At 40.8% G+C, this 22,230-nt stretch overlaps 1 protein-coding gene across 4 annotated transcripts in view; it reads right to left on the reverse strand.

Moving 5' to 3' along the window:
* LOC128690040 (uncharacterized) overlaps positions 1 to 22,230 on the reverse strand; it is a 478,844-nt gene that overhangs the window by 239,358 nt on the left and 217,256 nt on the right. The window contains exons 1-3 of one of the 4 annotated variants that reach the window (XM_053778573.2): positions 2,256 to 2,407; positions 584 to 728; positions 46 to 336 (exon numbers count right to left, since the gene is read on the reverse strand). In XM_053778573.2, the coding sequence (XP_053634548.2) occupies positions 46 to 179 (134 nt within the window). In that variant the 5' untranslated portion in view covers positions 180 to 336; positions 584 to 728; positions 2,256 to 2,407. Of the gene's footprint in view, positions 1 to 45; positions 337 to 583; positions 729 to 2,255; positions 2,410 to 3,145; positions 3,217 to 22,230 lie in introns of those variants that run through there. The other 3 variants (XM_053778575.2, XM_053778574.2, XM_053778572.2) reach the window with 3 other exon arrangements.

Here is a 22,230-nt window from a genome sequence, read left to right on the forward strand (position 1 = left end):
CAGATTACAAGTCACGTATCCACCACACACCTCATGGATACTCACCGGCATAGTGGTAGGATGTAAGGCCTGTCTAGGGTCCAGCTCTTCAGCTTCTTCAACGCTGCTCCAAGAGTCCTTTCGGTACTTTGATTTCTTTTTCTTACTACTAGCGGACTTTGAGGGCACGGGGAGGCCATCCTTCCAGTCCTCCATAGGCCGGGGCGCACCTACTTCCGGGGAACGTGGGCACTTGGCGAATCTTGCGTTGGTGTGATGGAGGTGGTGACGGCGTTGGTTGTGGTGACGGGGGAGTGCTTCTCCACTCGGGTTTGTGGTGGTGACGAGTACCTTGTCCTAGAAGGGGAAGGAGCCGAAACATTACTGTGGGCTCGCAACTACGTAATCACTATGATATTCATGTAAAGCGCTTAAAACAATATGGGTCATTCAACGCAGAAAGGAGTAGTAAGAGGCTTTATCCTCCGTCACTTAATTGCCAAACACGCTATCTCTACTCGCCTAATACTTGCTATGACATACCCTAATGTTCTGGCAAATGGTACAGTAGGTTGGGTAAGGGGTAGGAAAAAAGACTAATTACATTTCAGCTTCGGCGGAAGTTTCCTCTGGCTTCATCTTATGATGATCTGGAGGTATGCGCAGCGTCACTATAGCCTCAAGATGCAGGAGTGGGGGAAACCTGAGCATGACAGGCACTCCTGGACCCGGGATTCGTCACTAGCTACCTTATTTGTATATACACAGTTAAGTTGCAACACTAGGATTGTACGTGTAGATTAAAATAAATTTATTATAAATCTATATATAATTTAAATCTTATATAATTACATATACCACAGTGAAATTAGGAGAATCACCTGAGCTCTTCCATGTGCTTATACATATCTTTAGAGAAACTGGAAGAGACAACAGAAGCACATTTTATACGTTAAACACTGAGGTGATACCTTACTCCCCAAATGACAACTCTCCCAGTGAGTGAGCGGGTGGGTGGGTAGGGGGATGAGGGAATTTGTTAGGATTTTGGAGTCAAGTCATGGAGTGGGCCGGTGAACCTACTAGTGCTCCTTTTTTTATGACTGAAATGTTAAATCTGAATTACCTATACACTTTTTCCTACTGAATGGTTGGATATAATTCTAATAAATTTAGAGGTCCGACTTATGTATTTGCATTTCACAGTTTTATTAGAAAACTTTCATTTTTTATAATTTAAATTCTGGACCAGTAGGCCTCCTACATCGTAAAGATTTACGAGGTGGCACATTCTTGAAGCGAGGTATCACCTCAGTGTTTAACGCATAAAATATGCTGCTCTTTCTTCTTGCGAAGATGTGTAAGCACATGAAAGCTCTCAGGCGCTTTTCCTATTTTTACCGTGGCATTTCTATATATTTGCAATCACGCATATATATATATATATATATATATATATATATATAGTTAAGTTGCAGCATGGCAGGGAAGGTGGCAACAAGAAACGAAGAAGTAAATTAAGGTAGAGCATTATGAAAGGTGCAGAAACAAAAGCCAAGAACATAGGCGAAGGAAAGAGGGAAACCCGAGTAAAAGGAGAAAAGGAAGCACGCATCAGTAGAAAGGAAATAATAAGGCTAGAAGATAAGCTAAAGAAAAGAAAGCAAGGAGAGACGAATGGCAGTAAATACGGCAGACAAAACAGAAGCAGGAAGACGCAAGGTAAACGAAGGAAAGGTACTTGTGCCTAAGCATAATGGAGAAAAAAAATACAGGCAGATGTGGAGGGAAAAGTTAAGATGGGAAGAGGTAGTAGGCTGCATTGAATGTCAGGTCGACCATCATTCTATTAATATTTTAACTACGCAAGATTAAGAAAAAATGTCATTCCTTTTTCCAATATGGATTAAAATGCACATTCAATCTCCAAACACTAGGTTAGCAATACTAAACAACCAATCTATAATAAGGTTTAGGACCATCTTTCTAGTCACTAAGTTACCCATATTGGGAAAACGATACTTGTTTATTACAATCGTTCTAAACAAGAATAATAATTTGTGTAGCGATTTAAAAAACTAAGCGGTCAAAACATTACAGCTTTTAACTAGGAGGAAATTACACGTCCACAGGCAAAAACTAAGATTAAATTTCCAAATGTCCTATGTATAAGGAGATCAATTTTACACAGGAGTAATGGAGGAGAGACTTTTCAAAAGTTTCAGGTAGCCGCGGTTTATACAAGCACTGCCACACACGGTCTAATCTCTACTAACACCTCGTCGGTGAAGCGGCGAGCAAGAGGAGCGGCCTGGAGCAGCTTGACAGAGGGGTAGTGCCGGCGTGGCGTCGCGGCTGCTAATGGACGTCCGTCAGGGCACAACACACCCTCCTGCAGTTGTTATTGCTGCCACAGACCTCAGAGCTGTGGCCAACACAATGCTAGCCTACCCTCACCGTAAAGGACGAATTTAAAGGCCCCTAACACGTGTGTGTGGACCATGAGCGCCGCCGGCCCACAGGTATTACGTGGGGCGGAGCGACACACGGATGTGCACCGCTTCAAACCACTCCCACTCTTGTCCTCCAACCGCCCACTAAGCCCACCCACAGCCTTCCATGGGCAATCCATGCCACTCAACCATCCATGGGTATCCTAACACTATCTGCAATCATTTACAGAAATATTTCCTCCGCCAATTCTTCACTTATACTTCCATTTCAACACAACCTTCCAATTGCAACATCTCAGTGGGACACGTAAGACTACAGGCCACAGCCACTGCAAGCTACAACAGTCATACCATCATAAGTCACAACACAGCCAACGCAAACCACAACAGCGCCACCCCAAACTGCATCACAACCACTACAAGCCACGAAAGTCATCACAAGTCCCATAAAACGGCCATAAGCCACAACACAGCGACCACCAGCTGATCACACACCTCAACACAACCATTCTTTACATCAGAGCAGCCACAGCTACAGCCACACCACAGCCATCATAAGACCCACTACAACACTACCAAAATCAGAAGTATACAGTCTCTCTTAAATGAGGTGAAGTTACTTCTATCTAATCAACCCCACTTAAATACGGTGAACTATAATACACAAATAAAACGTAAACCTAGCCACTATGGACTAGGTCAAAGTGTAATACCTCGGATGACGACCGTCTGATGTATGACCGCTGACACTAGAACAAATATTTAATAGTTCACTCAGCTCGGTGGGTCGCGGCTTCATTTTTCACGCTTCAAATGTCTCTTTCGCCTTCATGTTCCCTTGCATTGATTGGTGCTATGACATGTTATAATCAATTAGATTTGGTTAACAGGCTACGATTTAACCTAACCTAAGTCTCTTAAATGGGGAAATTAGGTTAAAAATGTGTCAAAGGATATTTGGGAGCCACGTTCATGAAACAGAATAAAACTCAACACTTCTATACGAACCCTCACCGTACGTAGCTCTTAAGATTATAATATTCACGGGGAAGCGCTTAACTTACACGGGTGATAATGGGGATAATGGGAGGTAATCTAGTTTGAGCCCAGGAAAAGAGGTGGGTAGTTCCACTTTCTTGTATAAATGCCGTTGACCAGCATCTAACACGCCTCCTCCGATACAGCAGTGAGGGGGGAGGGGGGCGCCGCGCCTGCCACCACCATGTTCGGTGACCACTGATGCCACCGCCACAAAGTGACCACTGGTGCCACCACCACACTGTGTGACCACTGATGTCAACACTACACTGAGTGACCACTGATGCCACCACCACACTGATGTCCCCACTACACTGAATGACCACTGATGCCACTACTACACTGAGTGACCACAAATGTCCCCACTACACTGCGTGACCACTGATGCTACCACAACACTGAGTAACCACTGATACCACCACTACACTGAGTGACCACTGATACCACCACTACACTTACAATGGGCACCAGTGCCGCCACCACCACTACCTACCTCCAGGTAGGTAATGCCTCACGCATTCTTCACAGTATTATACATAAATGAAATACTGATCTCTCCCTCAAACTACTACTTCAAGTCTTCCAGCGTCTTAGTTTTATCAAGGCTTTGGGACTGATTACCTCAAACTATTCCATGCCTTCCATCGTCTTCAAACATCGTTCTCTATATTGACTAATAAAGCCACAAACTGGCGAAACGTCTCCAAGTGTCTTGTTCATCCATCTTCCACGGGCACTGGTGCCACCACCACTAGTGTCCCACGTATCCTTCAAAGGCACCAGTGCCTCCCTCATGCTTGGCTCTTGGTAAGGATACCGTAAAACAAAGGTAGGGAAAGTGTAATACCAAGGTAAGGAAATTGTAATACCAATGTAAGAAAACTGTAATACCAAGCAAGGGCTCATACTGAACAGTCAATCACCGCTAAGAGGCATAAAATAAGAGCGTCACAAAAAAAAAGGTGTACAGGTCAGCCCAAACAAGCCAGAGCAGTGACACAGCATAACAACAAGTACAACCAGTATACCCATAAGGTATACCTTATTTACAAGGTCAAACTTAGCGTGAAACTTGACACTTTAGCCTTTCTCCCACTTGCGAGGGATACCTGTAACTGGTTTAAAACTTTTCTAGTAGATACCTGCACATACCTGGAGATACTTGTAAATACCAGGAGATATTTACAGGTACCTAGAGATATTTATAAATACCAGGATATACAGGTACCTAGAGATATTTACAGATACCAAGAGATATTTACAGATACCAAGAGATACTTACAAATACCAGGAGATACTTACAGATACTTGTAAATACCAGGAGATACAGGTACCTAGAGATATCTGTAAATACCTGGAGATACAGGTGCCTAGAGATATTTATAAATACCAGGAGATACTTACAGATACTCAGAAATATTTACAAATACCTGGAGATACAGGTACTAGAGATACTTGTAAATCCCGCGAGATACTTACAGGTACCTAGGGATACGTGTAAATACCTGGAGATACAGGTACCTAGAAATACTTGTTAATACCAGGAGATACAGGTACATAGAAATACTTGTCGATACTTGGAGATACTTACAGATACCCACAGATACAAATACCAGAAGATACTTACAGGTACCTAGAGACACTTGTAAATACTAGAATATACAGGTACCTAGAGATACTTGTAAATACCTGGAGATAATTACAGGTACCTAGAGATACTTGTAAATACAAGTACCTAGGCATACTTGTAGATACCTGTACATGAACATTTTAATGACAGTAAATATCTACACTGAAACAGCGAAGGATGGATTCTGAAATATTCACAAGGAAGCGTTAAACCCACAGGAGTCATACAGGGTAATATCAAGGACAGAGTTGACATCACTAATGACGTGTGAAATATATGGGCCGTTATGTACTGTCTTTATGGTAGTATGTTCACTCAAAGGATGAGTGGCACTGTCAAAGACAATCGCCTCTCGGCGCAAAATCTCGGAAAAAAAAAAAAACTAGATACATTTCGGCAGCTGCGAGATCCAAGAAGGTATCCCCGTGCTCCACAAGCCCAGTCTCCTCTACGCACGCAAAAGAAATAATGGAGGATGGTCACAAAATATTAACGCAGCATTATATAATACATATAAATAGGTATGCGTATGTTTGTGCATATGAATTTTCATACGTATGTGCACTTCCATATGTATACATGAGTGTGATATACAGTATATATATATATATAATGCATAAGTATGCACCTGTACATGCATACAGAGAAATTTATGTATGCATGTGTGTATATGAACATACATATACACACATGCATATAATTGTGCCTCTATTAATTTCTATGTGCAGATATATTTAGTGCATATTTATGCATTCATGTATGTTTCTATGCCTGGGTATGGAAGTGTGCATATGAATAAGTGTGAGAACGTATGTATATGTAAATATGCCCATATGAATGTATATACGTTTACACATGCACACTTGCATATGCGTGTGCATGTATTCTTTGTGTGAATGTATATTTGTATGCCTTCATCTACGGATGCATACTTATGCATGCGTATTATGTATATTTGTATGCCTTCATCTACGGATGCATACTTATGCATGCGTATTATGTATATGGATACATAAGCATATAACCAATAACACTGTGTAGTAAGTTAATCACTCGACAATACTTGAAACTGTAAGGAAAAGCAAATCTTCAAAGAAATCTCGTGGAAATGAACTTCGGGAACTGTCTTTGTTAAACTGAGCAGAGAACATATGATTATGTCAATTCCTCTATGAACCTTCACTTATTAACATGGCAGAGCAGTGTTTGAAATTTGAAAGCGATCAGATAGGCCGCCCTGAAGTTATCTACGGAAACTTTCGAGGTTATGAGGAAACCACAGTTATCATATGGACGGCTCTGGCATGCAACCGTGTAGTATTTAAGGGTTCACTCAACTCGGGAAATTTAAAAACACCAGGAACGCAATTTTTCAAAAACATTCGATTTCATTTTAGAAGCTGTATTATTTTTAAAATTGTATACACTCCTGTAAGAAAAAATACTTTAATCTTTAGCGTTTCCCAAATAATAATAATAAAATGAGTTACTACTGCTGCAGTTTCAGCTATTGAAATAGCTTTCAGACTTTTTGTTTAGCTTGCGAATATGATAGGGTTAATGTGTGTGTGTATATAAGAGAGGAGAAGGGAGGGAGAGAGAGAGAGAGAGAGAGAGATATGGGAGGAAGGGGAGTTACTGAAGAATATCATGTTCACTTGAGCAACGCTCTCGTCACACCACACGCACTTCATTCCTCTTGCTGAATCTTTCAGACACTTGTAACTGGGGATAACCTTAATTATACGATGTTTTACCACTGTGGAGCATTATCAATTGCTTGATAAAGCTTCAATGTGAGTGAAACATCGCATAATACAGGTTTTTCTCTCTAAAATTGTTTCTGAAGTAACCAGGTGTCGGTTTAAGCCATTCTCTACCGACCCATTTTACTGTCCACTACTTCTAAAATCAGTGATACTTATTTGTTATTATGCCAAGATCACGTGTCAAATGCATTTGCAAAATATATGCAACTGCATTCAGTTTCTTAATCCAATGCAAGGCAGGTCCTACACACACCCTACCACTCCCACACATGTACCTGTCAAACCTATTTTTAAACCCACCCAGCCATAAGTTTTGTCACCGTTTTATTAATTGCCGTGTTGACATGGACTCTCAAGCTTTCAGTTTTATACTAATTGCTTTATTACTTAGGATTCTCTAAAACTAATGTATAATATTAGTAGAACGATGGCCAAAATAATCAACGCTGTTTCCATTTCGAGTGGGGGGAAATACTGAGCTTGGTATGCTTCTCTACACCGACAGTATGATGATACTGACCTAATATACGAGTTATGTATATCGTGTTTGAAGACGTTACGCCCACCAGGGACTCCATCAATTCACAAAGAGATAAGTAATATATGAGCTTGGGATCTTCTAAGCGTCCTCTTGCATGAGAGCACAAAGGTCAGTGAGAATTCTTCCTAGTAGATGTGAAATAAAACACAGCTGCAGTGCTAGGATATCTTATTGAAGAAGAATGGACCTTAATGGTTATAACTGTAACCATAATTTTTAACGGGGTGAAGTGGTAGGTCAGCGGAAGGCCTAGGTCAGATGACCAAAAGCTCCAGTTGCGGGTCATCATACGACTAAGACCCGCGTCAGGAAACACCTGTCCTGTTTCCTGACAAACTTTACCTAACCTAACCTTACTGAAGAAATGTTTCACCACGAATAACTTTCTTCAGTCCTGAAGAAGCCGTCTGTAGAGAAACGATTCCTTAATAAAGTATCCTACACATGTGTGTTTTTACACGTGTCGGTATTTCATACCAGTTCTTTCTCACCAGATACCACTGTTCCTCTCTCCCTACAAATAATACCCGAGAGTCAATCTCCTTCCGTATGACTCAGTTAAATGTCAAAGTATGAACACATTTACGATTTATATGATCGCTAAAGCAGTGTAAGTCATTAAGCTTAAGAATTGCTGGAGGCTAGATCCTTTGTTCTCTAATCGCAAGACACGTATACAACTCGCAGCCAGTGTGTCCCTACCAACAAATTTAAGAAATCTACTCAAAGTAATCCCACATAAGCTCCTCTCAGTTTTCATTCTTGGAGGGAAAGGAGAGAGAAAGAGAGAGAGAGAGAGAGAGAAAGAGAAAGAGAGAGAGACTTGAGTCACTCTTATTACCATCTTCACCACTATTCACCTTCTCTCCCAGGTCTTCTTATTTAAAATTCACTGTTTAATTTCCCAGCATTACAGAATACAACTGATATTTTCGCCACTATGTAACAGAGCAACGAGTAAGTGTTATTTATTACTGAGACCAACTGTGCCAGTACGGTCTCTACCACTCACGTCACCGAGAAGTGAGCAGTCATTCTACTATGGCCCACAATAGTGCTGTAACCACGTCTTTGGGAGAAAAAATGCGTATAAGATCTGCAGTGCACTTTAACCTATGAAGTCATATACAATTAGACACAAGTACAAGCAAAACCTTTCCCTGGAAAATAAAATAATATTCACACTAGTCAGCGCATGAAGAACAAAAGTTTAAATAACCCATATCATTTAAAATAACATTAAATTAACTTCAAAGAACTCTCCAAAAATTTTCGAGGCCCTCACAGGCTAGTGTGAAAAGGCCGAAGCGGCAAACAGTTAAACTGTGCACCACAAGGTACACACGGACGAGCAGTAGCAACTAGAAGCAGTCCAAGGTGTGTAGCACAGCACGCCAGCAGTAGCTTCTTCATGCTCCGTCTCCTACATAAGGTCAACGACACTACTGAACGGGTCAGGTGATTTTCCTTGAATAAATGGTGCAACAAGAAGTCACTAACACAAAGACTACTACCACTACCAGAACTAATGCAATACTTAGATTTCATCTTCACCGCCGCCCATAATAACCAACTTATCATCCTGCGGCAGGAAGGCCTCGACAACTCAAAATAAATGTTTCTGAGAAGAATGATCGGAGTGAAATGTTAATGGCTCTCACGACTATGACTCTGCACAATACAACTATCTTAAACGCCTATTTGCCTTTGATATGGCCGATACTCCTTCATGTTGTCAGGCGCTCTGGCAAGGATATCAGTTTGCTCACGCAGGGTCCCGATGTGGCATTATTAATTTAACAACCGGGTACATCAGCAGTGTGCTGCCACTATAATCTATTTGACAGCTGCAATATAGGAGCAAAAGTTAGCCATGTTTCCATCATATTCCATCACTGGATCGACTGCATACAGAATATAATGAAATCTATCAGCCTGAGCGGGAAGGCTTCACTACAGCGATGAGAATATCGCCAAGAATTCAATAGTTTCAAAAGGTAAGGGAGTTTTAAAGGTTTTAGTTCCACTAAATTATTGTAATACTGGGGAAGAGCCAAGCTGCATGACCCTTGTAGATTTAGCGTTTTTTTTATTCTAATAATAATCATGGGGAATGGTAAGCAACTAGGTTCGATCCAAGGAAGGGCAGGACCGGTGAAATTAGTGTTTTGCTAGACCAAACCAGGTTTTGTACAATGCTCTTTGAATTACTGGGTCAGCTACTGATACCAAGGGTGTTGTCTGTTCCACCATCTAGGCCACTTAGAAGGAACTCCCTGCACCATCTGGAAGGAGCGGAGAGTCCGCGCTCCCACATCTAAGAATATTTTGCGCCATGATGCAGGAAAACCCATTATGCAAATGGGTTATGATTAATGAAGACATTAAAAGATGGGAGAGATGCAACAGTCTTAAGATAATTTAAACACTTCAACATTAACTGTTGCTTGGATAAGGATACTCAGTCCCCAGCTAAGACATCCTTCAAGGTGGCTGACTCGATTCTGGTGGAGGGCTCTTGATCCCAGCAATTGGATAGAACTTAATTGTCTCCCGTTACCCAGGCGCTGCATGCCCATGACGGTTTTAGCGTTTCCCCGCGAGCTTAAAAATAATAATCAAGGTCCCTTCAATGGGGTGCCTTGATGCCGCCGAGTGGCTTTTGACCTAGAGAATTTGAACTATTCCTTCCCTTCCTCGGATCAAACCTTATTCCCCCTAATTGTTTCAGGCGCTGCATGATTCCTAAGGATTCAGCACAGTGCCATAATAATATAAAGCTTATACTACGAAAGTCTTAGTCTGTGCTTTACGATACAGAGTTTTACAATCACCGAAATAGTCTATCATCAGAACTTTATAAAGTTTTGTCCTGCTGGCAATACCATCACGGAAGTACTATCATTCTCTTCCATAATTTGATATTGGCAACAATGTTGAAATCAATCTCTTTTTATGTCAGTAACTGCAGTGAAATTACAGGCGTGACGTCGGCAGCAAGGTAAGTGTGCGGTGGACAGTGTTACTGTGGAGCTTAGGTGAGCACTGGATAGGCTAGGATAAGGAGAAACGAGGAGTATAAATAACAGCCAGCCACGACCTCCACCTTCGTAAGATGAGGGAATATAGAAATAGGACAGAGGAAGAAGAGTAAGAGAAGGAGGAGGAGAGGGAGGGTATTATCCGGTTGAGTTATCATGTGGCGACGCTGACCAAGATCCTGGTCCAGCAAGCCTTCCGCAACCCCCAGGCCAATCATAACTCGGAACGTCAATGACACTGCCTTAAGAATTGGAAACGCTGCTTGTCACATTAGCTTTCTGAAGGTCTTGGCGCAGATTACTAGATCCCGGAGCGTCGTATACCTCGTCAAACTCCATACCTTTCCTTCCGTCTTTATCTTCCTTCTCTCTTAGTGAACTGCAATGTTTCCTTCACCGAAAAACAACCACGACTCGCCCAGGGAAGGCGCACCAGCACCTCCACCTGCACAAACTATAACCCTCCCCCCATCGCTCCCTCTGTAAAGAATTCCACATCATTATATTTAGAGAAAGAGCGTTAAACCCGTAGGTAGTTGTAAAGCGCCTTGGGACTGGGAGGAATTAAAGTTTGCTCCAAAATGAGAACAGGTCCAATTCCTTGGATTAACAACCCCTACTTACCGGCTTCAAGGAACCTCCTTCAAGGGGTAACTCCACCACAACAGTCCAACGAAAACACCCGAGTTTCATTTCCAGATGGTGAGATATATGGGCGAATTTCCTTAAACCTGCTGCCCCTATTCACTCACCAGTAAATAGGTATCTGGGTGTTACTTAACTGTTGTGGGTCACATCCTAGGAGTAAAAAGCAAGGATCTTTCTTGACCAATAAGCAAACTGGATTTTTTTTGTCATAAATCTGCTAAAATCAGTCTGAACATAACGAAAAAATATACACAGCATTTATTGTAAGTAATATAAAATAATTTTAACTGATCTATAATATATTTAGAAGAATTTGACTAAAAATAATACGATAATTTAGGTTAGGTTAAGTGAGGTTTCTAAGTTCTTATGGTATATATATATATATATATATATATATATATATATATATATATATATATATATATATATATATATATATATATATATATATATATATATATATATATATATATATATATATGTGTGTGTGTGTGTGTATATATATACAAGGAATTCGCAGGGGCAGGCGAAATATACACAAACACTGATCTCTGGCCAAAGGAGACTCGAATCTACGAACCTTGGAACAAGGTACGCAGTGCTTTACCATTCTCACCACACTGGACCAATACCTAGGCGCCCAGCTTGCGCTAGACGTTAATCCAAGGCAGCCAGCTTTCAGGGAGAAGGTTTACAGCTTTTCATCTCATCCCCTGCATGCATCAGCCTTACTAGAGATTTTAACAATGCAAAGCTGGCTGCCTTGGATTAACGTCTAACGCAAGCTGGGCGTCAAGGTATTGGTCCAGTGTGGTGAGAATGGTAAAGCACTGCGTACCTTGTTCCAACGTTCGTAGGTTCGAGTCTCCTTCGGCCAGAGATCAGTGTTTATATATATATATATATATATATATATATATATATATATATATATATATATATATATATATATATATATATATATACAAAACAACCACTCTGAAAGAATAGAGAAATGCCAAGCGCTTTCGTGACTACTCACATTATCAAGGAACTATGAAAGTAAAGCATCCAAGGAAGCTATATAAGGGGTCTGGCCAGCACCTCACTATCAGATCCCACAACGGTTAAACACCTGACGCGCGCCGACCCAACTTGGATAGGTCCTTTGCACAACTCACCCCACAAACTATTCTACCCAAGAAAATTTAAAAATTATTTGTCCAGTGTATTATTAAATTCTTCCCAAATTCTATTAATTATACATGGATCTAATTTATATAAACCAAAGGAAATATTCATATTATTGTCAAAACTGCTTTTTATGAAACAAGATTCAATTATATTCCTGTCGACCATGGACTTGCTTGATACTACTTTCTCAACTTTTTGAAAATCAATTGGATGGTTAAAATCTCTTACATGAATAAATAGAGCATTGGAATCTTGTCCAGTTCTAATGCTATATTTATGTTGTTTTAATCTTAGTTCGAGATTTTTACCAGTTTGACCGTAATAAACTTTATCGCAAATTTTACAAGGAATCTTATAGACACATCCATCAGCATTTTGGGGGGAATTCTTTATCAAAAGTTTTTTTTACTGTATCAAGATTTTTGAATACAACTTTAATATTAAAAGTCTTAAGAAGAGAAGGCATATCAACCAAGTTTTCATGGTAAGGGAGAACCAACATATTTTTAGTTGAATAAGGCTGGTTGTCCCTTTTTGGATTGTAAAAAGTATTTCTAGCAACTTTAAAAGATTTATCAATTACATTTCTTGGGTATTTTAAATCATTACCTATTTCATAAATTTTGGATATTTCCTCATCTATGAACTCAGGACTACAAATTCGTAAAGCTCTCAGAAACATTGATGAGAAAACAGACAGTTTGACTCTATCTTTATGCGAGGAATAATAGTGAACATAGGATAAGTTTTACACTCAGAAGTTTGGTATGGCAGTGGGAAACCCTCTTTCACCTGTTCTTAGTAACCTATACATGGAATTTTTTGAAACAAGGTTACTTAACACAATCCTCCCTAATAGAGCTAAATGGTTCAGATATGTTGATGATATTTTGTGTCTTATGCCCAAAAATGTAGATATACACCATTTCCTAAGAAAATTAAATAGCTCAGCCCATTCTATAAACTTTACTGTTGAGTTTGAAGAAAATAACTCATTGCCTTTTCTAGATGTTTTAATTATTAAGGGTAATAATGAATTCAAATTTAAAATTTACAGAAAACCTACAAATAACTGTTCCTATGTCCACTATTATTCCTCGCATCAAGATAGAGTCAAACTGTCTGTTTTCTCATCAATGTTTTTGAGAGCTTTACGAATTTGTAGTCCTGAGTTCATAGATGAGGAAATATCCAAAATTTATGAAATAGGTAATGATTTAAAATACCCAAGAAATGTAATTGATAAATCTTTTAAAGTTGCTAGAAATACTTTTTACAATCCAAAAAGGGACAACCAGCCTTATTCAACTAAAAATATGTTGGTTCTCCCTTACCATGAAAACTTGGTTGATATGCCTTCTCTTCTTAAGACTTTTAATATTAAAGTTGTATTCAAAAATCTTGATACAGTAAAAAAAACTTTTGATAAAGAATTCCCCCCAAAATGCTGATGGATGTGTCTATAAGATTCCTTGTAAAATTTGCGATAAAGTTTATTACGGTCAAACTGGTAAAAATCTCGAACTAAGATTAAAACAACATATATATAGCATTAGAACTGGACAAGATTCCAATGCTCTATTTATTCATGTAAGAGATTTTAACCATCCAATTGATTTTCAAAAAGTTGAGAAAGTAGTATCAAGCAAGTCCATGGTCGACAGGAATTTAATTGAATCTTGTTTCATAAAAAGCAGTTTTGACAATAATATGAATATTTCCTTTGGTTTATATAAATTAGATCCATTTATAATTAATAGAATTTGGGAAGAATTTAATAATACACTGGACAAATAATTTTTAAATTTTCTTGGGTAGAATAGTTTGTGGGGTGAGTTGTGCAAAGGACCTATCCAAGTTGGGTCGGCGCGCGTCAGGTGTTTAACCGTTGTGGGATCTGATAGTGAGGTGCTGGCCAGACCCCTTATATAGCTTCCTTGGATGCTTTACTTTCATAGTTCCTTGATAATGTGAGTAGTCACGAAAGCGCTTGGAATTTCTCTATTCTTTCAGAGTGGTTGTTTTGCATATTCTGAAATCACCTGTTTACTGTGATCTTATTGCATATATATATATATATATATATATATATATATATATATATATATATATATATATATATATATATATATATATATATATACCGAATAGGTAAAACTGGTCAATTAGCAAGAACCCGTTTAAAATTAAGTCTTTCTAAAATTTCTCTTATACGTTTAAAGGTATTTTTTTTTCATTTATGTTAATGTAAAAATTAATAATTTTGTGCCAAAAGAACCTTAGAAAACTTACGTAATCTTATTATAACGAGCGAAATTTAATTTAACCTAATCCAACTAAATATATTTTAGATAAGTTTACAGTAATTTAATAATAAACAGACACAATGAAATATATTGTTTTCGTTAGGTTCAGAATGATTTTTGCAAAATTACTGCATACACAAATTTTCGCTTGTCTTATTCGGCGTTGCTATTAAGCCAAAATAGCAAGTTTTACCTACTCGGCACGATACACACACACACACACACACACACACACACACACACACACACACACACACACACACACACACACGCACACAACATACACACACACACACACACACACACACGCGCGCGCGCGCGCACACACACACACGCACACACACCGCATACAACATACACACACACACACACACACACACACACGATCAGCGATCAGTGAAGAGGAGGGGCCAGGAGCTCGGACTCGACCCCCGCAACCTCAACTAGGTGAGTACACACACACACACACACACAAATATATATATATATATATATATATATATATATATATATATATATATATATATATATATATATATATACATATATATATTATAAAGAGATCAAATGGGGTATTGGGGATCAACGGGAAGAGAAAAACAATGAGTATTTTAACTTTTACTGGACAACTTCAACTATTACCCGAGTTTACACTTAACACATAAGTGTACATAATATAATATACTATACTAAAGAGTCACCAAGTCAGCTACTACACTGAAAATAATTATCATATCGCTATAAAGAAATAGAACAACGGAAATAGTGGATGCTAATGGATAACTTAGATTTAAAAGCTAACACTTAGCTGACCTACTCTCTTGCCAATATATTCTCTACTCACGACTCACTAGAGCACTTCCAGCTCTGTGCCTCCCAATTGAATTTTGTGTCCCCCGCCTGCCATTCCAGGCCGACTTAAAAGCCGTGTTGCTTCGCCCCCAACTCTAACTTTGCATTTCTTCAATAACGGAGGAGATAAACCCAATACGCGGTTGGATTTCATCCATCTGACCCCTTCATGAACTATCCCAGTAGTTAACGGGAGACCCAAGATACAATAATATAAGCATGTTTACGTTTAACTAGACATTACAAGATTCGCATCCTCAAATTCCATTTCAAGTGGATAAGTTGGAGTCTTATTTCGTCACCACTGGATAAAATAAAAACATTCACTGACAGACGGTACTCGACCTGTATGGATGGAGTACACACAAAGCTGTGTTCCTCTATAAAGGGAACCTCCAAAGAGGACTACCAACAGGAGTCCATAACTAAATACAAGTTATATTCAGTTACGCTGCAACCTTTTTTTTCTGTAGTTATACAATAGCTCCCATGTAGTACATTATTTTCCCTTCCCAGCAACCTCATATATGCAGTATGATCAGTACTATAGAAAAGATTAAGACCGCATAATTAATAACAGATAGACAGTGAAGAATACTGAGGAAGTGAGTCAATGAAGTATGGAATGTAATCTTGTAAGGTTGAAGTGCTCTTCAAGAGGCAAAGAGTCACTTCGTAACCTTCTCCTCCACCACCGTATGAGGAAAGGGAGGTTAGAAGTTTACATGGAAAGGGAGGGAGAGTTACATGGAAAGGGAGGAGGAGTTACATGGAAAGGGAGGGGGAGTTACGTGGAAAGGGAGGGGGAGCTACATGGAAAGGGAGGGGGAGCTACATGGAAAGGGAGGGGAAGGATTGCATGGAAAAACTGGAGACTACATGAGAAGGAAGTGAGGGAAGGTTATGTGAGAAGGTAGGGAGAGAAGGTTACGTGGGAAGGTAGGGAGGGAAGGTTACCTGGGAAGGTAGGGAGGGAAGGTTATGTGGAAAGGTAGGGAGGGAAAGTTACCTGTGAAAGTAGGGAGGGAAGGTTACCTGGGAAGGTAGGGAGGGAAGGTTATGTGGAAAGGTAGGGAGGAAAAGTTACCTGGGAAAGTAGGGAGGGAAGGTTACCTGGGAAAGTAGGGAGGGAAGGTTACCTGGGAAGGTAGGGAGGGAAGGTTACCTGGGAAGGTAGGGAGGGAAGATTATGTAGGAAGGTAAAGAGAGAAGTTTACGGTGGAAGGTACGGAGGGGCCGGATAACATCTCTCCGTGGGTCCTGAGAGAGGGAGCAGAGACTCTCTGTGTACCACTAACAATAATCTTCATCACATCTATCGAAACAAGGCGATTACCTGAAGTGTGGAAGACAGCATATGTAGTCCCAGTTTTTTAAGGAGACAGACACGCAACATTAAACTACAGTCCAGTATCACTGACATGAATAGCATGTAAAGTCATGAGGAAGATTATAAGGAGAAAGGAATGAGCATTTTCAAAACAACCAGCATGGTTTCAGGGAAGGAAAATCCTACTGGAGTTCTATGACAAGGTGACGGCAGTAAGGAAAGAGAGAGAGAGGGATAGGTAGATTGTGTTTTCTTGGACTGTAAAAAGACTTCTGACACAATTCACACAAGAGTTTAGCGCAAAAGTTGGAGAACAAGGCAGGTATAACAGGGAAGGCACTGCAATGGATCAGAGAATACCTGACAGGAAGGCATCAGCGAGTCATGGTACGTGACGAGGTGTCGGAGTGGGCATCTGTGAAGAGCGGGGTTACACAGGGTTCAGTCCTAGGACCGGTGCTATTTCTGGTATATGTGAATGACATGACGGAAGAAATAGACTCAGAAGTGTCTCTGTTTGCAGACGATGTCAAGTTAATGAGGAGAATTCAATCGGAGGAGGACCAGACAGGACTACAAAGGGATCTGGACAGGCTACAGGTCTGGTCCAGCGAATGGGTATTGGAGTTCAACCCCGCCAAGTGCAAAGGCACGAAAATCGGGGAAGGGCAAAGAATACCACAGACAGAGTACAGTCTAGGGGCCCAAAGACTACAAACCTTGTGGCATGCAAAGAGTACATAATCTTTATTCGGCGCATGTACACACCCTCATTTACAGGTTATCTCCCCAACCAGCGAATCAGGGGACTTAGGGTTGACGATGGGGCCCCGTCGTTCAACCAGTACCCAGGTTCCAGCCAATGAGAAGATGGTTTTGGCAATCGCAGAGGTTATGTGGGTACCACTCTCCTGTCTGCCCTTGTCATTACCATTCTAGAGCTAGTTGAAGCACGGTCTGCTCTCTAGTGGCTTCTATTCTGCCTTGCTTACCGTGGAGTGCACTAATACCTATCACTGTACATAGTGTATATAGTGTACATACTTCTGTTCTAAATTGGTGAAGGATAATATAAGTCAAAAATTTTCTGCTGTGTTTATTTTGCTCCCTTTACACCCAGGATAACAGGCCATTTGGACTCCTGGGTTGTAATAAAACTCATTCAAGAAAAAGGATCTTGGGGTGAGTATAACACTGAACACATCTCCTGATGTGCACATCAGCCAAATAACTACGGCAGCATACGGGAAACTATTGGGGTGAGTATAACACTGAACACATCTCCTGATGTGCACATCAGCCAAATAACTACGGCAGCATACGGGAAACTATTGGGGTGAGTATAACACTGAACACATCTCCTGATGTGCACATCAGCCAAATAACTACGGCAGCATACGGGAAACTAGCAAACCTAAAAACTGCATTCCGACATCTCACTAAGAAGTCGTTCTGGACTCTGTACACCGTGTACATCAGGTCCATATTGGAGTATGAAGCACCAGTCTGGAACCCACACATGGCCAAGCACGTCAGGAAATTTGAGATAGTGTAACGGTCTGCAACGAGACTAGTCCCGGAGTTAAAGAGCATGTGCTATGAGGAGAGGTTAAGGAAAATCGACCTGACGACACTGGAGGACAGGAGGGACATGATAACATATAAAATACTGAGAGGAATCGACAGGGTGGACAGGGATAAGATGTTCCAGAGATGGGACACACTAACAAGGGGTCACAATTGGAAGATGAAAACTCAGATGAGTCACAGGGATATTAGGAAGCATTTCTTTAGTCACAGAGTTGTCAGGAAGTGGAACAGTCTGGAAAGGGAGGTGGTGGAGGCAGGATCCATACATAACTTTAAGAAGAGGTATGATAAAGCTCACGAAGCAGGAATTGACTTAGTAGCGACCAGTGAAGAGGCGGGGCAAGGAGCTATGCTCGACCCCTGCAACCACAATTAGGTGAGTACAATTAGGAGAGTACACACACACATTATATATATATATATATATATATATATATATATATATATATATATATATATATATATATATATATATATATATATATATATATATACATATACATATATAGTGCTTGAGTCTGCCCAGGTTGACATATTTCCTAAGATGTGCACCTTCATATGATAACCCTATACTGCACGAATATGACAGTATTCTGAGGCAGATTTTTACGAAAGTACTTAACCTTACTCTAGAAGACGGGCAGTGGAACCAAGCTACACTTCCAGTCAGACTAGGAGGCATTGGTGTCCGCAAGTCATCACAGATTGCGTTACCTGCTTTTCTGTCCTCGTGTATTGCATCCAGAGAGCTTGTAGCAGCGATTCTCCCTGAACATCTTAGGGACAAGATTGGAGCCCAGGACCAAAAATTCATTGACGGAGCAATGATCTGGGATAATCTAACGGGCTCAGAAACCAGACCTGCTCCCCCCAACAACTACAAACAATCGCACTGGGATGGTCCAATAGTGGAAAATATAGCCTCAACGATGCTTCAGAGTGTGTCAGGGAAGGATAGAGCCCGCCTGCTGGCAGTGAGAGCCCCTCATGCTGGGGACTTTCTGTTGGCTGTTCCCAACTCCAGCCTTGGCACACGCCTCGACCCACAGACCATCCGCATCGGTGTTGCCCTTCGACTTGCCGCCCCTATTCTCGCCGAACACAGGTGTATTTGTGGCAGTGAAGCAGCAGACCGATTCGGGTACCATGGTCTTGTGTGCCGTAAATCCGAGGGAAAGATTGCAAGACATGAGGAGGTTAATAACATTATCAAGAGGAGCCTCACAACAGCTGGATGCCCAGCAGTAAGGGAGCCACCCCAACTATGCAGATCTGACGGCAGCCAGAAGCGTCCAGATGGTATCACCCTTCAAGCCTGGACAGATGGGAAGCAGGTGGTGTGGGACTATACATGTGCATCTACCTTGGCTGATACCTATCTCCAATACACCAGGGAGGAAGGAGGGGCAGCTGCCAGCTTTAGGGAGTCCCAAAAGTCTAGAAAATATGGAGAACTTGCCCATCATTATATGTTTGTTCCCATAGGCTCAGAGACCCTTGGCTCATGGGGAAAGAGTGCATCTAATTTCCTTAAGGAGCTGGGAAAAAGACTCATCAGGGTAACTAAGGATCCCAGGGCAGCTAGTTTTCTGTTCCAGCGGCTCAGTGCGGCTGTTCAAAGGGGTAATGCATGCTGCATTTTGGGCACACGCCCCAGCTCTGAGGAGCTGGATGAGATTTTCGCCTTATAATCGGTGATACACACGTAACAACATGTACCGTATATGCCACCTTTATATCAACAATGTATCTCTTAAATCTTCTGTGCCATATTATGTAATAAAATATTCCTATTGGTAAAAAAAAATAGTTTAAAAGATGGGGTGGTAGGGGAAGTGGAATATTCAAATGGCTTCAGGAAGAAATCCAAATATTCTTCCTTGAAGCCTTTTTATCCACTTCTCCGAGGCTATGGGTCCCACAATTTACACCAGAGGTGGACCCCATCCTATATATATATATATATATATATATATATATATATATATATATATATATATATATATATATATATATATATATATATATATATATATTCGCAAACGGGTGAACTTTTAACAAACATACTCTTTCAGTCCACAGTAGGATTTCAACCTGCATACTCTGTATCAAAGTACACAGTACTTTCGTCACTCGGCCAGGTGAGTGTTAATCGTATTTGTGGATGAGGTAGGATCGTACAACTCTGGTTGAAAGGCTGAAGAACGTGCCACGTAGCTGATGCGATTCTGATTAAATTTCTTCAATACGAAGTTGGTAATTGTATCAAGATGGCGTTGTTCTTTTTCATGGCATATTGTTCTATAACTGCTGCTTCAGCTGGAAAGGAAGACACTGGAAGCAGCAGTGATACATCAAACACCCAACTTCAATAATAATAAAGGTCAACTCGAACTGGATATAATTATTAGGTTCTCAATGAAGAACATATCAACGCCTAATTGAAGCGGTTCAACGTACTGGGTTGATAAAGCCACTAGTTTGCATAACGATTCCTTAATAAATGTCCAAGTTACCACATACATTGTTACATACAAGCAGAAACCCACTACATGACTCGTCCCTCGTCTCCTTTGTATACACTCAAGCTTCGCCCCATCATCCACAATTAGGACTAACACCCACCTCTCCCTGTACCCACTCCACACTATATAAACATGTAATTTTCTCATTGTAGATGACAGACACAAGAGCAGCAACTGCAAACTTAATACAGACACTTCGTCTGCTGCTCCCTCTAAATCAAGTTTTTAATTGTTGCTCTTGTGTCTTTACCAGCTACAATTTATCGATACTCCCGTACCATCTACCATTACAATTTCCTCATCGTTTGTATCTATTGTTGATAAGAAACTCACACATATCAACTTTTCTCCTATCTTTTCCTATATATGTGCTCTCACTACACACACACACACACACACACACACACACATGAAGTATGGAAGAAGGCAAATGTAGTCCCCATCTTTAAGAAGGGAGACAGAAATGAAGCACTAAATTATAGACCAGTGTCACTGACATGTATAGTATGCAAAGTCTTGGAAAAGATTATCAGGAGGAGAGTGGTGGAGCACCTGGAGCGGAACAAGATTATAAACGACAGCCAGCACGGATTCATGGAAGGCAAATCCTATGTCACGAACCTACTAGAGTTTTATGGCAAGGTAACTGAAGTAAGAAATGAGAGAGAGGGGTGGGTTGATTGCATTTTCTTGGACTGCAAGAAGGCCTTCGACACAGTTCCTCACAAGAGATTAGTACAAAAGGTAGAGGAACAGGCACGTATAACAGGAAGGGCACTGCAATGGATCAGAGAATACCTGACAGGGAGGCAACAGCGAGTCATGGTCCGTGATAAGGTATCACAGTGGGCGCCAGTGACGAGCGGGGTCCCACAGGGGTCAGTCCTGGGACCAGTGCTATTCTTGGTATATGTGAACGACATGACGGAAGGGATAGACTTAGAAGTGTCCCTGTTTGCAGATGACGTGAAGCTAATGAGAATTAAGTCAGATGCGGACCAGACAGGTCTACAAAGAGACCTGGACAGGCTAGATGTGTGGTCCCGAAACTGGCTCCTAGAATTTAACCCCACCAAATGCAAAGTCATGAAGATCGGAAGAGGGCAAAGAAGACCGCACAGAGAGTATAGGCTAGGAGGCCAAAGGCTACAAACCTCACTCAAGAGGAAAGACCTAGGAGTGAGTATAATACCGAGTAAATCGCCAGAAGCACGCATTAACCAGATAACTGCTGCAGCATATGGGCGCTTGGCAAACCTGAGAATAGCGTTCCGGTACCTCAGTAAGGAATCGTTTAAGACTTTATACACTGTGTACGTCAGGCCCATACTGGAGTACGCAGTACCAGTTTG

Source organism: Cherax quadricarinatus, chromosome 25 (genome assembly GCF_038502225.1).
Source record: "Cherax quadricarinatus isolate ZL_2023a chromosome 25, ASM3850222v1, whole genome shotgun sequence".
NCBI classification, from domain to species: domain Eukaryota; kingdom Metazoa; phylum Arthropoda; class Malacostraca; order Decapoda; family Parastacidae; genus Cherax; species Cherax quadricarinatus.